The 14,878-nt window shown below is 46.1% G+C and overlaps 1 protein-coding gene across 4 annotated transcripts in view; it reads left to right on the top strand.

Annotated features, from left to right (window-relative positions):
* ITSN1 (intersectin 1) overlaps positions 1-14,878 on the top strand; it is a 3,188,156-nt gene that overhangs the window by 2,512,996 nt on the left and 660,282 nt on the right. For all 4 annotated transcript variants that reach the window (XM_069636218.1, XM_069636217.1, XM_069636220.1 and 1 more), the window contains one exon: positions 10,539-10,660. In XM_069636218.1, coding sequence (XP_069492319.1) covers positions 10,539-10,660 — 122 coding nt within the window. The remainder of the gene's footprint in view (positions 1-10,538; positions 10,661-14,878) is intronic.

Here is a 14,878-nt window from a genome sequence, read left to right as displayed (position 1 = left end):
GGAATCCACAGTGGCCAATATTGACACCTCAGGCCGTGCCATCTGCCATCTGTATTTCCACGGACATGAAGGACAGCCTGGCTCCGGGCAACAAAATTCAACCCGGATATCCAGGAAAGGATACTAGATCTTCGTTCGAGGGGAGGGGACCTCTTCCACTCCTCTATGGTCGAAGAGCTGGACAAAAAGAACAACAGCTCACAAAGACCATGCCAAAATCGCACACTTGGTCTCAGCAGTGCTCAGAAAGAGGTCATACATACAGAGGGTTCCGTGGCTTCAAGCCTTTACCGCTTGCTGTCTCAGAACCGGCGCAAGCAACAAAAAGGGGAGGGGGGGAGTAAGGGCTTTTTCCAGTCCCCCCCTCCTCAGCGACAGCCTCCGAGGGAAAGAAGGCATGACGCGCCCCTTCGGGTCCACGTGTCTCCAGTGGGGGGGCAGGCTTGCTCTCCAGGCACATTGCTGGTGCCAGAATTTCGCAGACCCCTGGATCCTCTCTGTAGTATCCATGGGGTACCGCCTTCCTATCACAGCCTCTTCTCCCTCCTCTCCGCCTCTCCCGCAGGTTGGAACAGCTACTCCTTTGGTGGAGATCCGGTCGCTCGTAGAGAGCCAGGAAGTGGAGGAAGTCCCAGCAATTGGCTTTGGCTTTTACTCCAGGATTTTTGCCATTCAGAAGAAGAACCAGGTGCGCCTGAGAGTTGTGCTGGACCTTTCCACCCTCAACCTCTCCTTACCCCTGCAAAAATTCAAGATGGTTACGCCAGCTTTTATAGCAAAGACATTGGACAGGGGAGACTGGATGTGCTCCCTGGATCTGAAGGACGCATACCTACACGTCCCGATTTGGCAGTCCCATCGTTCTTTCCTACGGTTCAGGATCATGGGCTTCCATTTTCAATACAAGGTCCTTTCTTTCGGCCTCAACTTGGCCCCCATGGTCTTTACCAGACTCATGAATGCGGTATGCGGTGGCAGCCCTCTTCAGAGCGCAGGGCCGCCACATCTACCCCTACCTCGACGACTGGCTCGTCAGGGCTACATCTCCGGGAGGCGGTTCACCACTCTTCCCATGTCCTTATGAACACACTGCACAATCTGGGCTTCTCGCTCAATCTCAAGAAGTCACAGCTACAGCAGACGCTGACATTCTTGGGCCTCATCTGGGACACGTGCTCCGAGAAAGTATTTCCGTTGGAGGAAAAAAATCTACGCCATGAAGAGGGCCACCGCCCAGTTCCTCAGCAGAGAAGTGACCTTGGCATGGTGGTACCAACATCTCCTGGGTCTTCTGGCAGTGGTCTTGTTAGCCGTTCCGTACACAAGACTAAGGATGGGGAGGATTCAGCTGCACTTCGCGGCCTCATGGAACCAGGAATGGGACTCTCAGTCCGAGATGATCAACGTTCCTCCATCTCTCCACCCGGAACTGACTTCAGGGCGCCCTCTCCGCAGGACACATTCACCACAGATTCCTCGCTCGAGGGCTGGGGAGCCACGCTGGACAATCTCTGTCCAGGGCACCTGGACTAGACGAGAGCATGAATCCCACATCAATTGGCTAGAGCTGAACGCCATCTGGCTGGCGCTCAGGGCATTCCTACCACTTCTCCGGGGCAAGGTTGTACTCATCCAGACGGACAGCTCAACCAGCATGTACTACGTCAATAAAGCAGGAGGCACCAGATCCCCTCCGCTGTGCAGACTGGCGATCGGCATGTGGGAGTGGACCCTGGAAAACGACATTTGCCTCACGGCAGTCCACCTCCCGGGGGAATCCAACCTGAAAGCGGACAGGCTCAGCAGATGGGGAGCTCACCCCCAGGTGGATCTCTTTGCCTCCTGGTACAAGAAGTGCCCCCAGTTTGCATCCTGGCAAGGTCGGGGCCCCGGCTCTCTGGGCGACGCGTTTCACCTCCAGTGGACTGGCATGAAAGCCTACGCCTTTCCGCCCACTCCCCTGATGCACGGGGTAATTTGCAAAATCAAGTAGACTCGCCAACTCCTAATCGTTCTAATAGCTCCATGGTGACCTGCCAGGCCATGTTTTTCAGAGCTGCTCAGTCTCTCTGAAGTGCCCCTGATTCACCTCCCGGCAGGCACACCACATCTTCTGGCTCAGCAGGGGGGGCAGAGTCATCCACCCTGCGTCAGGCAAACCAGCCCTCACAGCGTGGTACCTGATCAGGTAACGCTGCGCAACCTTAGCCTCTCACAGGCCAATCTGGAGATCATACAGGGCGCCAGGAGCAAAGCTACCAGGGCCCAGTACAAAAGCAAATGAACCAGATTCTGCCACTGGGCAGACTCCAAGGGAATCGACCCCCTGGCATGCATCTTGGATGACATGCTCTTCTTTTCGGCAAACCTAGCTCATTCAGGCGTGCAGGTGGACACCTGCCGCACATACTTCGCAGCCATTGGGGCTTACAGGAACTCGGAGAAGGGCATTTTCTCCTCCTCCAACCCTATCGTCAAGAAATATGTGACGGGACTCGCAAGGCTCTACCCGCCCGTCAAGTCAAGAGACCGCACCCGGTGTGGGACCTTAACATAGTCTTGGGCGCCCTGGTGCACAAACCGTTCGAGCCGTGGACATCAGGCTGGTTGCCAGCAAGACGGCCTTACTAGTCGGCCTTACCTCAGCTCGTAGAGTCCGCGAAATCCAGGCGTTTGTCGCCTCTGAGCCATATACCACCTTTCACAAGGACAAATTAGTCCTGGGGACACACCCGGCATTTCTGCCCAAGGTTCTGCCTGCTTTCCACTTGACCGAGGAAATAGTCCTTCCTACGTTTTTCCCCGATCCCTAGGACGAAGCACACAGAGTGCTGCACTGCCTGGATGTCAGGCGTGCCCTGAAATTCTACTTGGAGAGGACCAAGGGTTTCTGCAAATCGGACGCCCTATTTGTCACTTTCGGGGGCTCAAGACCAGGCTGTCGGGCCTCTAAGGCTTCCATATCCAGCTGGATGGTCTCTGCCATCAAAGAAGCGTATGAGGTCCAGCACAAGCTGCTCCCGGCCAACATGCATGTCCACGCAGTCAGGGCCAAGGCAATGGCTATCACATTCTAGCGCCATGACCCTTGGCAACTCCTAAGCAGGCCGGCCTCTTGGTCCTCTCCCTCGGCTTTCTGCATGCATTACCGGTTGGATGCCGGCTCTAGATCTGATCTGGCTTTCGGACAGGTGGTTCTCAGGAACATATTTGCTTGAGGAGGTTCTCCTCTCCACCCTGGGGCTACAATCAGTTGTAATCGCCCATACAGTATGGAGGAAAGGGGACGGGACGTAAGAGTAATTATAGGTTACTCACTGTAGTGACTAACATACTCTTAGTCCATAGTACCCTTTCCTCCATACCTCCCCCCTAATAATACTGTTGTCATTAGGCAATGTTAAATCTATTGTCGACGCGTCTATGGGGACTAAGGTGTGGCGCCGGAGGGCAAAGTTAGGGCCGCGCATATTCCCTGGGCCGCACCCCCACACGCCTCTAAATTTAAAGGGGAAGGTTTTTTCTGGTGAAAAAGGTTCCGTCTCCTGTCACTTGGAAGGGACGCCCATACAGTATGGAGGAAAGGGAACTATGTATTAAGAGTATGTTAGTCACTATGGTGAGTAACTTTTAATTACTCATAGGATTCTCTTCCCAATATGTTCCCGTCTGTACTTCTCTTGTACTTATTAGTCTATTTTACAGATTTAATCTGGACTCTTTCTCACATGTTACAGTTCAGTTCATCACCTTTCCATTCCATGTCTAGTTGATTTCACTGGGACTAGTTTTTCCTGATATGTAAAGATTCCCCTGTGGCCTCCCGGTTGTCCTGTCTTTCCCCATTATCTCTGCATCGGTAGGAAAACATCCCCATGGTCAACACTTGCTCTGGCTCTTCCTTTGGCTCCACCTCATTCTCCTTCAGTTCGGTGGTGTCCCGTTCTCATCGACTAGGTTTTGCTACGGGACACCGGGTCTCTCGCTGTTTCATCAGCGGAGTGGTTTTGTTGTCATTATGCAGGGGGAACTGCCCGCCACAAAGCTTTCGTGGTCACACCACCACTGGGACTTGGTGCCCCGTCTCCTCAGTTCACCAGTGCAGGTTAGACGCTGCCAGCGTTCCACTCAAGCAGTATGACCAATTCTGAATGTTGAGGGCACCCTAGCTTTCCTTTGCTCCGCCCCTCTCAGCTGTGACGCTGTCAGGGGGCTTGCCCTGCTTACTCTCTCACTCTGCTTCCTCTCTCCTCAGTATGTCGTCCTCTCCTAGTTTACTCGTTTCTTGCTTGTGTTGGCTTATGATTTTCTGTTCAACCAAATCTCTGGATTTCACAATGTTCTTTGTCTCGGATAGTCACATATATGCCATTACGGGGAAAGGCCTAGGGTGTTTCCTCACAGGAACAGGAGTCTTTATCCCCAGAGTGTCTGTCTCCCGGTAAGGTCCCACTTGTCTCGACCCCTAGAGAGGGTGTAGCAGAGCGGGCTCACCTCTCTAGCCTCATGGGGAAGGGGCAGGGGTGGAGGGGGGTTTCCCTCTTTGGTGAGAAGGGATGAATTCCCTGGATTCATTACACTGTGCACTGTCCCGTTACAATATGGCCCTCTTTGTGCACTGAACTTGAGACTGCTGATATAGGGGCAAAGTAGCTGCCTTTGCAGTGATCCTATCCTACTACCAACCAAAACCTCTATTTTTTTTTAAAAAATTTTAATATGTTTGATTTTGACAACCTTTTCATTGTCATTTTGTTTGTTAAAATAAGAATAAATTAAAAGAAGCTTTACGTTTGAGTTTCGGACTCGTGCAAATTACTGTTGTGGATCCCTATCCAAAATTTGATAACTGTTAAAATTAAATGTTTATCGTGTTCTCTTAGTAGATGGGCCCATCGCTCATGTATTCATCTGTTTCAGAGATATTCTGAAAAAGTCTTTGAACAGGTTTCTTTTTTCTGTCAAGTCGGGACAGACCATGATTACATGAAAGAGTGTCTCGCGAATATTCTCTGTTTTACAGAATTGGCAATCTTCGTATCCAGTTGTTTCGTCTTGGTTAAGTAATCACGAGTCGGTAAGATATTCAAACGAAAGCATAAAAACAGATCTGGAATCCTTTGGTCTGGAAAACATGCTAAATAGACTGGGAGTTCATGGAGAGCTCCTGTTTCCATTTCGCATTTCAGGAAACGTTTGTATTTCAATTGTTCGGCAGTTGTTTTAATCCAGTTGTTTCTCTGAATTTTGCGTTTCGCATATTGCGGTCTATTTAGTAGCATATCTTCGGTAATTTGTTCTTCTTGCATTGATATTTTGATCTCATTAATCCAATATTGAAGAGCTGTCACATGTAAGGCATTTTTCTTTTAAGTATTTCCTGTGACGGAATTGGGTCTTGACAAATAATTTTCCTATAGAGATCCATTATTTTCCAAGCAATTATGGATTGTAATGATTGGAGAGCAAATTCAAAGCGGATTCTCGGCATTGGAAATGTTTTAGGCAGTGCTAAAGTTTTTCTCCAAAATATAGCCTCATAGAGATGCCACTTCATTGTTTGTTGACTAATCAGTGTTTCGCTAGCATATGCCAGAATAGGAACTACCTTTTGTTTGTATAAGGCAATTGTTGATTTTACTGAATATGTACCAAACTTATGATGGAAAAAACAACCTTGGCGTGCAAGTGATCTTGCGTTTATCTCGATATGATCTTTCCATTCTTGTTCCACTGGTGAGGGATTTATCATAGCGCCTAAGTATTTGATTGCCTTTACCACTTCAATCTCTTTACCTTCTAGTAGTAATATTGGATCTTGTTGGTTCTTCTTTGAGTTGATAGTTTCATTAACTTGGTTTTAGTAGTGTTAATTTGCATCTCATTCTCTTTCATAAAGATTTCGACTTTGCCTAGGGTCTTTTGTAGGCCTCTCACAGTTTTATCCATGACAATGATGTTGTCAGCGTATATTAAGGTTTGTATCGATTCGTTGTTTATCTTTGGAGGATTCGTGGATGAATCTTGGATCATTTTTTACAAAATCTGATGTGTACAAGTTATATAGACAGGCGGCCAGGGGGCACCCTTGCTTCAGGCCATTCCAAGTTGTAATTGGTTTAGTTACTGTTCCATCTTTGTTTAATCTAACTTGAATAGAAGTGTTGGGGTATAGCTGTTTTATTGGGTTGAGATGGATAAAGGGCAACCCCATGATGTTAGTTTCTTCCATAGTTTTTGTCTATTGACTGAGTCAAACGCCATTTTTAAATCTATGAAAACCGCATATACCTGTTGTTTCTTGACAATAGCTTCATGCTTGATCATACTTAGGGAGCAGTAGGTTAACGTTTGTGTTACGCTCACCTGGCTCCCACAGGGGTGTCGATCGAACCCGGACAGCTGCGACCTCCTCCAACGTTAAGCGTAGTGCAGAGATGACAGACTGGACTGGACTGCCTAATCTCGTCTGCTTGACTCGTAGAAATATTCTCCTTATGTTTGTAAATGATGAGCTCTCCATCCTGCGTGGAATGCAGGGGTGCGTAGATACCAGTTCCTTCACTGGTTTGAGGGCGTTGGAAGAGTTCTGGATCAGTATTGGTTCCGAGGTTCCAGGCGAGAACCCGTAAGTATAAAGTTCAAAGAGTTCAATTTGTCCGATGTTCACTCTTGTACATTCCTTTTTTGTGTTGCAGCTGGGTTCAAAGAAAGATTGTCTTGTGGCAGCTGATGGTGTTCAGGTAAGAGTCTGTATTATCCAACACTGTCCGGCAAAACATACGTGTGTTTAAATTGCTGGTTTCTCTCTCCTTACAGGTGCGGCGTAAGAAGTTGCGGTCTGTTACAGAATAATGCCTCCGGTTGTTAATCAGATAAATCTATGGTGGAGAGATTGTATTTGTTGGCGCTCTCGGCTCACTTGTGTTTCTTTTGTCCCCTAGATGGTGGGATTCGGCTGAGAAAATGATGGAGGCTGCGCCGGATCGAAGAATGCTGTGAGGACTGGTGAGTATGGCACGGCGCTGCAGCTGGCGATGCGACGTGTGTAGAATAATGTCCTTTACAAGTTTGAAGACGTGATGGATTCGGAATTCAGGTAAGGATTAAAATAATATCTGTTTTCTAACCTTTCCTTCTTTCTTCTATTGCTAGGAGCTCTGCATTCGAGACGGGCGTGGCTGAAGACTGGATGCTGACTGCAGGCACGGTGAGCGTTACGCTGCTGGATGCAGAATAACACGAAGCATGTGCTGCTGTTCGGGTGTGGTTTAAATGGCCTCCAATGTAGTTCCAGGAAAGAAGACCCTAGAACCACACCTGAGTAAAAAATAGTCCCTGTAGTAAAATAGTCCCATCCAGGCCTCACGTTGGCTTGGATTCATTTGCAGCATGGTCTGCATGAGGTAAGTAAAGTCTATGAGCATGGCCGGGGCTGCTGGGGTTTTATTAAATTCCTGGATGCCTGCTCCCAGGGCTGATGGACTTGATCTGGATGCCCGGGGGTAGGCATCATGACAGCTTGTCGCTATTTTTATTAACAAATCCAGTTTGTCCTTTTTCTTGCTTGCCATTTATCGCTGCCCATGTATTGAGTTTTTTTAGTAGATATACCGTGAACAATTTTCATAGCGGTTCTAGGAGGGCAATTGGTCTATAGTTCTCCCGATTTTTCGCCAGTTTTATAGATAGGAATCAGGATTGCTAAGGTCCAACTGGTCGGGATTTGTTGCGTTTTTTCAATCAGAATAAGGAGTTGAGAAAAAAAGTCAGCCCCATTCTTCTGGTGCCGATTTTAGATTGGCGTTAGGCCGTCCGGCCCCAGGGCTCGAGATGCATTCAGGTTAATAATTGTTTTTATAATATTTTCTCTTTCCCAATTTATGTCCCAGGAAAGTTTTTTGTTTTGTATTACATCTCCTTGTATTGGCAGAGTATCTGATTTTGTTTTATACAGATTGGTGAAGTGTCGTGTCCATACTTGCGCTTCTACTTCTTGAATCATGGTTGATGCCTTTTGAGTTTTGATTTAAAAGCGACCACAGTTGTCTTGTGTTTTTCTGTTTTAAGGCCGTTAAAATCGACTCCTGCATTAAAGATTTGATTGATTTTATTGAATTTGAATATTTGTTTTTCTTTTTTTATTCCCGCAGCAGAGTTTGGTGTTTTCTGCTTTTTAGTAGTCGTATTCGTTTATAAAGAATGTTTTTCTTCAGCTTGATCTCACTATTGAAGTGATGTTTGTTTTTTTTAGGCTTGCCATGCTTTGTCAATGGTTGCCAATAGTTTTGCAAAATCCATTCATAATGAAGTTTTGTGTGGTCAGGGAGTGATGATGCCTCGAAATTTGAGAGAAGGCCAGCCATTTGATGTTGGTTTATGCAGAGTTTGTTTATACCATTATTCAATTCAAGGTCTGGAAGAGATAATCGCAGAGCTTGTATTCGTGGTGTATCCCATGTTGATATTTGGTGGTGATCGCTGTTTGGTTGTGGGCAATTTGCAGTTACTGTTAGTAATTTTCGTATCCCTTCTGAGATGAAAATGTAATCAATAATAGAGCTTGATTTTTCTCGTGTCCAAGTTGTTGGGGGAGGTAGTCCTTGTTCACTTAGTGGTTGATCTGTCAGTTAAATTCCGAATAGCAATTTCTTTGGTCCATTTTCTCGCTCTTGGGGTCAAGTTGTGGGAATCTAATCTAATACCTTCTGTACTATATAGATGGATATTAAGGTCTCCAGCAATGATAAACTCTGATTGGTTGTATTAGCAATTATATCAAATTCATCACATATTGAGTCGATAAAGTTATTGTCATTCATTGCTGATGGATTCCAGTAGATATTGAAAACGATTAAATAAGTTACATCAGGTTTCTGACTAGACTTCATCATTGAGGTCGACATACAGATAGTGATATATTCAGCTCTGGAGTGTATATTTTTCTTTGCTATTATTGACCAATTGTGGTCTATTTTAGTCAAAATAATCATTCCAGATGGTCTACCTTGTTGGGAAGCAATCCCTGGGTTCATATGAGTTACAAATCCCTTGCAGATCACTTCGACGGAAAGCCAAGTTTCCTGGAGACAGATTATGTCAATTTCGTTTAGATTAACAGAACCTTTGTCGACGAGATGTTTATAGCCTGTAGTATTCCAAGAGCATAGCATATTGGTTGTTATGAGTATGTCTTCGTTCGGGGGCTTTGAACCTATATCTGTAACTTGAAAAAGTGTTCATATGGAATTATAAAACCTGTGCAAAGAAGGCCCAGCTTCACAGTGCCATATAGCAACTAACCCCACTTTGTGGAGTAAAGATCAGTAGAAAGACTTGAATTTCTAGTTATCTTTTGGCAAAATGTAACACCTATTGAAAATTAATAGTGGCCTGTAAACTCTGCTTTTCATACTTCTGCATAGAGCTTTTTTAATATTAATCAGCACCATGCTATAGGGTAAAGGTCGTTTTTGCCAGGCAGATGGACTAAGTCTGTGCAAGCCCTTTATGTTGTGATTCATTCATGTGAATGCTACTTGAGATCAAGAGTCTGATACCTCTACTTAGTGTACCAATTCATTTAGGTAGTTGAACGGTTATTAACTCCAATGTATGTGATCATGAGTTTTGATTTTCAACCATTTCTTCGCTCTCCTTGGATCGAATGGTGTATGGGACATTGGTTTTGTTTTCACTTTCGTGCTTTATTTGCTCTATTGTGTTATTAAATATTTGACAATCTAATATTCCAGTCACACTGTACTGTAGATCACCAAATCCGCTAATTAACGCTGCAACTGCTAATTCATTAAATAACAGTTATGCAGGATCAGGACCGAAAACATAAAGAATCAACATCTCAAAAATAATTTTAACAGGTATTGATGAAGCACACTCAAGCATGAAAACATGTCATCCATGGAATGCAATACATATAGAACATATGTATATGAAAGCAACTAAATTAACAGTTTAAAGGAAGAAGTGAAGGGATTAAAATATGAAATCCTTTTGAGAGGAAAAGGATCGGCTGTACTACCACATTTTATGTTTCTTCAATCAGGGACAGTATATACAACTGTAGTCTACAAAATGGGAGCCACAGTTTACCTCACCAATCCTCCATAAACCTGCCACAAGCTCCTGAACCACCTTCTGAAGGCAATGACTTGCACCAGGCCATAGAAAGGTTTTCATGACTTATTGACTATCTTATGTTCTCCTCTAAATCGGTGATTGCCCACGTTTCATCCTTTTCTGACTTGTGTGAGTTCAGCATGAAGCAAAGTCAACCTACATTCTGTTGTGCATATATAGCAGGCAGGATCGACAATCTGCAAATGTAACAAAGGGGTATGGATATGTCCTTTGCCTTATCTCACATGACTACTGTAAGGTGAACGAATTTTAATCGCCCAAAAAGTTGAAAATAAATAGGACTATAGTGATAATGCTAGTATGCTATTTTTGTAGAATGTATTTGTAGTTTTGTTTTTTAGATGTTTTAAGTAATTACTTATTTGACATTTTTTCAGAAATTGCTCAAGTTATTGCATCATATACAGCAACAGGCCCTGAGCAGCTGACATTGGCTCCCGGCCAGCTGATTCTCATCCGTAAGAAGAATCCTGGAGGATGGTGGGAAGGAGAGCTGCAGGTGAGTGCTTAGTTCTGTTTTCAGTTTTTTTCACTGTGGTGTGTGTGTGTGTATATTGCACTGCATATATATGAACATCTGATTAAAATGTTGGGACAACACGTATGCATGAGAAAATAAGATTCTTTTTTTTGTTTTGTAAATTGAATTTTATTATTTTTTAAGACCCAATGCCCCCCACCACCCCCCTGGATAGCTTTTCCATCAGATATATGTCCTTGGCAGTGTTGTCCCACTCCTTCTGTGTAGGGAGGTTGGCCCTCTTCCAGTGCCTGGCACGGGACACCCGCGCCTCCAGGAGGAGAAAGTGTAACAGTGGGGGGAGGGCGTCCCATCATCGATCCTCCCACCGCTCAAGACCGAAAAGCACCAACATGGGATCCACGACACCCCCACCCCCCAAACCCCCCAATCTCCCCACCCCTGCATCCTTAATCCAGCCCATGACCTCTGTCCAGAACACTTGCACTCTGGGACAGTCCCACCACATATGCCAGTAGTCTACCACCATGCCACAGCCGTGCCAACATTGGGGGTTCACCATATGAAACATTTTGGAGAGACGTGTCGGATCATAGTGCCTGCAGTTTAATAGTTTCAAGCAATGGAGTTTATATTGGAAATATATCAGTATCTTAAAGGCTCTCTGACACATCTGTTGCCAGAGGTTTTTGTCCAACTCCCTACCCAGATCCATCTGCCACCTTTTGGCGAGGACCCTGAACTGCACCCCCCTTTGATTCCAACGAAGCCCCATAGAGGCGTGAGATGAGACCCTTCATGTCTGCGTGCCCGTCCAAGACCTTCTCCACCGGTGTGAGATCCTCTGAATCAACCCCTGTGAATATGCCCTTTAATCTAAGGTAGAGTAGCATTGGTAGTTTACCTATGCCTAGAGCTTCTTCCAACTCTTGAATATCGACACATTTCCCTCCCTTCCACAATTGACCCACTCGGGTGAGTCCGCCCTCGAACCGTGCCTGGTACCTCCCCACCTCTGGTATGGCCACTCGCACAGGGGCACCCCAACTATGACTCGTTGGCGACGGCCACGTGGTGATCCCTCCCGTTCTACCACCCATACCCAGCACCTCCCAATAGACACCAAGAAATGGGTGTTCTTGAATTCTCCTTGGAAGCTTCCCCTTAGGAACCCAAAGCATTCCCCCACCGTTGCCGGAAGCAAATGTTTGTTTTCCAAGTAGACCCACTGTTTCCCGGGATCCTCCGTCAAGCGCGGGACCATTGCCTTGAGTTGTGTCTTGTAGTATAGCATAAGGTCTGGGAGTCCCACCCCTCCATGATCCTTTGGTAAGATTAACGTTTCATATCCCACCCTGGGCTTCTGGTTCTGCCAGGGAAACTGCAGGATCCGTGATTTAGCTTCTCTCATGTAGGCCGCCTCTGGGGCTGGATCGGCAACATCTGAAACAAATACAGTACTCTGGGGAGCAGATTCATTTTTACGGCGTTAAGCCTCCTCGTCCATGACAACTGTCCCTTGCCCCAGGTCTCCATCTCGACAAATAGCTCATCAAAGAGAGGAGGATAATTGCCACCACCCAAGTCCTTCCCTGGTTTGACAATGGTGACACCCAAGTACCCCGATACTGTCAAGCAGTATCTGCAACCCCAGGGGCCTAAGTGCTTCAACATCCTCAAGGTTCTCCACAGCGAAGGGGAAAATCACAGACTTTTCCTTACTAACTTTACAACCCAACAACTCCAATTTGGTTGCACCACTCCTCGACAACGGTCGTGACGTCTGTTCGGGAGAATTCTCATTTATGGCTAATTTCCCTTACCTAGTGAATCCCTCGGCAGCTTTGCTGGATTTCTGGGGTTTATTTCTTTCCACCTGGTAAGAGTGTGAACCTTTATCCCACTCTTACATGTGTTTTGCCATGTGTATTTCTACTGTTTGTGTGATCTTGGGCTCTGGAGCCACACCACTCCATGAGCCCAACTTTTTGTGTGTTACACCGCACCTTCAGTGCAGTGAGACAGGGTCGTCTCTAAGACTTCCCACTGACTCAATTTTTTTTGGGGCTGACTACTGTCCCCCAAAAAACGGGTAAAGTTTCCATTTACTTTATGTAGTCATTTAAACTGCAGACCCAATACACCCCATCTTACATGGAGTATTGGAAAGGGTTAATTCCTACTCCTTTTTGTCTGCGCCTCTTGGAGCTTTGTTTCGCTCCCTTAGCACTAAGACTTGGCTGGTGGCAGTGGTTACCTACCCTATCTTTTCTACCGCGATTATAGTATATAAACGTGGTACTGTTTTAGGTTATTGTATTAGCCTCGAACTTAAACCTGCTTGACCAAATACTTTTTATTTTGGCTGTGCCATTTCTTTTTGTTAAAGTCCTTCTTGTGTTTTACTTTGCGCGGCAAACCAGGTTTTCCTTTTGTTCGCCGTCCTTTGGCAGGCTTCTGTCCAGAAGCCCTCCTTTGGCGTCTGGGTGTCTAGGTGGGCTGAATGTGAGGGAGGGGTTTAGTCACCCTCTGCACAGGGTCTCCTTGGAGACCCAAGTCGCACTTTGAGTCAATTGGCTGAGGTGGTTGTCCGGGCCGGACAACCCCCCCTGCCAAGTGATTGACAGCCAGGCTGTGCCAATGGGGGATTTTGGGCAGGACTCTTGGCCTGGAAGTGAGAGTCGCCGCTGGAACTGCAAAGAACCGAAGAGAAGCGGAGAAGAAGACGGCTGTTGCAACTCCCGAGTCCCGGTGAAGCCCTGCTGCAGTCCTGAGCTATCTACCCTTCAACGACCAGAGAAGATCCAGTCCGGAGTCTTTTTCCTTGAGTCTGGTGGGATCAACCAGCTCACCTTCCACAGCCAGAGGATCCTCTTCTTGGTCGAAATTGCTGCACACAGCTGTAGTGGTCTGGATAGCCATCTGAAGAGCCTCTCCTGTTTTAAAAGAGCGCAACTTTTATTCACTGTTGCTTTGCTGCTGTTGGCCTCATCCCTGGGTAGTGCAGATTGCTCCAGATGTCGTCCTTCTTGTCCCCACGACTGAAGCTCCAGGAACCGTGAGTCTGCAGGAACCACCAGGAACAACTGCCCCGTAGCACCAGCTTTTCTTCAAACAAATAAGGTTCTGTGTCCAGCTTCGAGGAATTGGGGTGAACCCTTTCTCCTCACCTCAAGGCTTGTCCCTGTCTTCCTTCCCTCTTATAACTTTGCTTCCGTTTTTGACAATATCCAAGTACTCCTGGTAATCTCGAATCGTGAACTGTTCTAACCTTGTGATCCTCGACAACAGGACCCTATGATTTTTATCCCCTATTCTCTTGTGTTAATTCCTGTGCTAAGTGTGTTTGACTATGATAACATTTCTTCTCGTGGGTACACCCTTCTTTCGTAAGACCTAACTGTCATTACTGTCGAAAAGTGATTGCGTAATAACCTATGGTAACGTCTTTGCTTCACAACACCGGACTGTGTCAAATCCTAATGTACTTACCTTGAATTGATCTGCACAAGGGGAATTGGTTGTGTAGTATATTTGAAGTGTGGTTTTAATTTAGTGGAAGTGAAGTGTTCTGTGAACAGATGGTTTAAAAATAAATGTACTTTTACTTTTTAACCAGAAACCTTGAGTCAGTGTTTGCTTGAGTCACACTAATTGTACTCCTTTATGTAATCTCTACTACTGCTCATTTGCTCTTGAGATAAGTCTGGCTGCTCAGCCATTGCTACCACTCTTTCTGTGTAGTACAGGCTTGTACCAATGGTGAAATTGTACTAACACTTGTAGTCTTAATTGTGTGTAGTGGTCCCTAAGGGCACTGCACAGGATTCTGCCTAACAATGTTGTTCACCGTATTAAAGGAATGCACTGCACCCCCTTACCTCAGTTCCTATTTTCTTTACGCTCAGCACGCTACTCGATAGAGAATCAAATCGATTTCGTACTATGCCATTATGTCTGGATCTAAACCATTTGTATTCTTACGTCCCGTCCCCTTTCCGCCATACTGCATGTGCGTCCCTCTCTAGGGATGGGAGACAGAACATTTTTCACCAGAAAAAACCTTCTTCCCCTTTAAATTTAGAGGCACGGCCTTGACTCCGCCCACCGGCGCCACTCCCCAGTCCCCTTTTCTGCGTCGACGGGAACAGGCTGTTTTCACCAGCGTTCCTGGGTTTGGCTTCGGCCATATATTAGCATGTGCTCTTCCCCAGATACTTTCTTCTGTCTTTTTGT

The sequence above is a fragment of the Ambystoma mexicanum genome, chromosome 7p (genome assembly GCF_040938575.1).
Source record: "Ambystoma mexicanum isolate Mex_15411 chromosome 7p, UKY_AmexF1_1, whole genome shotgun sequence".
NCBI classification, from domain to species: domain Eukaryota; kingdom Metazoa; phylum Chordata; class Amphibia; order Caudata; family Ambystomatidae; genus Ambystoma; species Ambystoma mexicanum.
The sequence above is the reverse complement of the archived record's forward strand: the minus strand, read 5'-3'. Positions and strand labels throughout refer to the sequence as shown.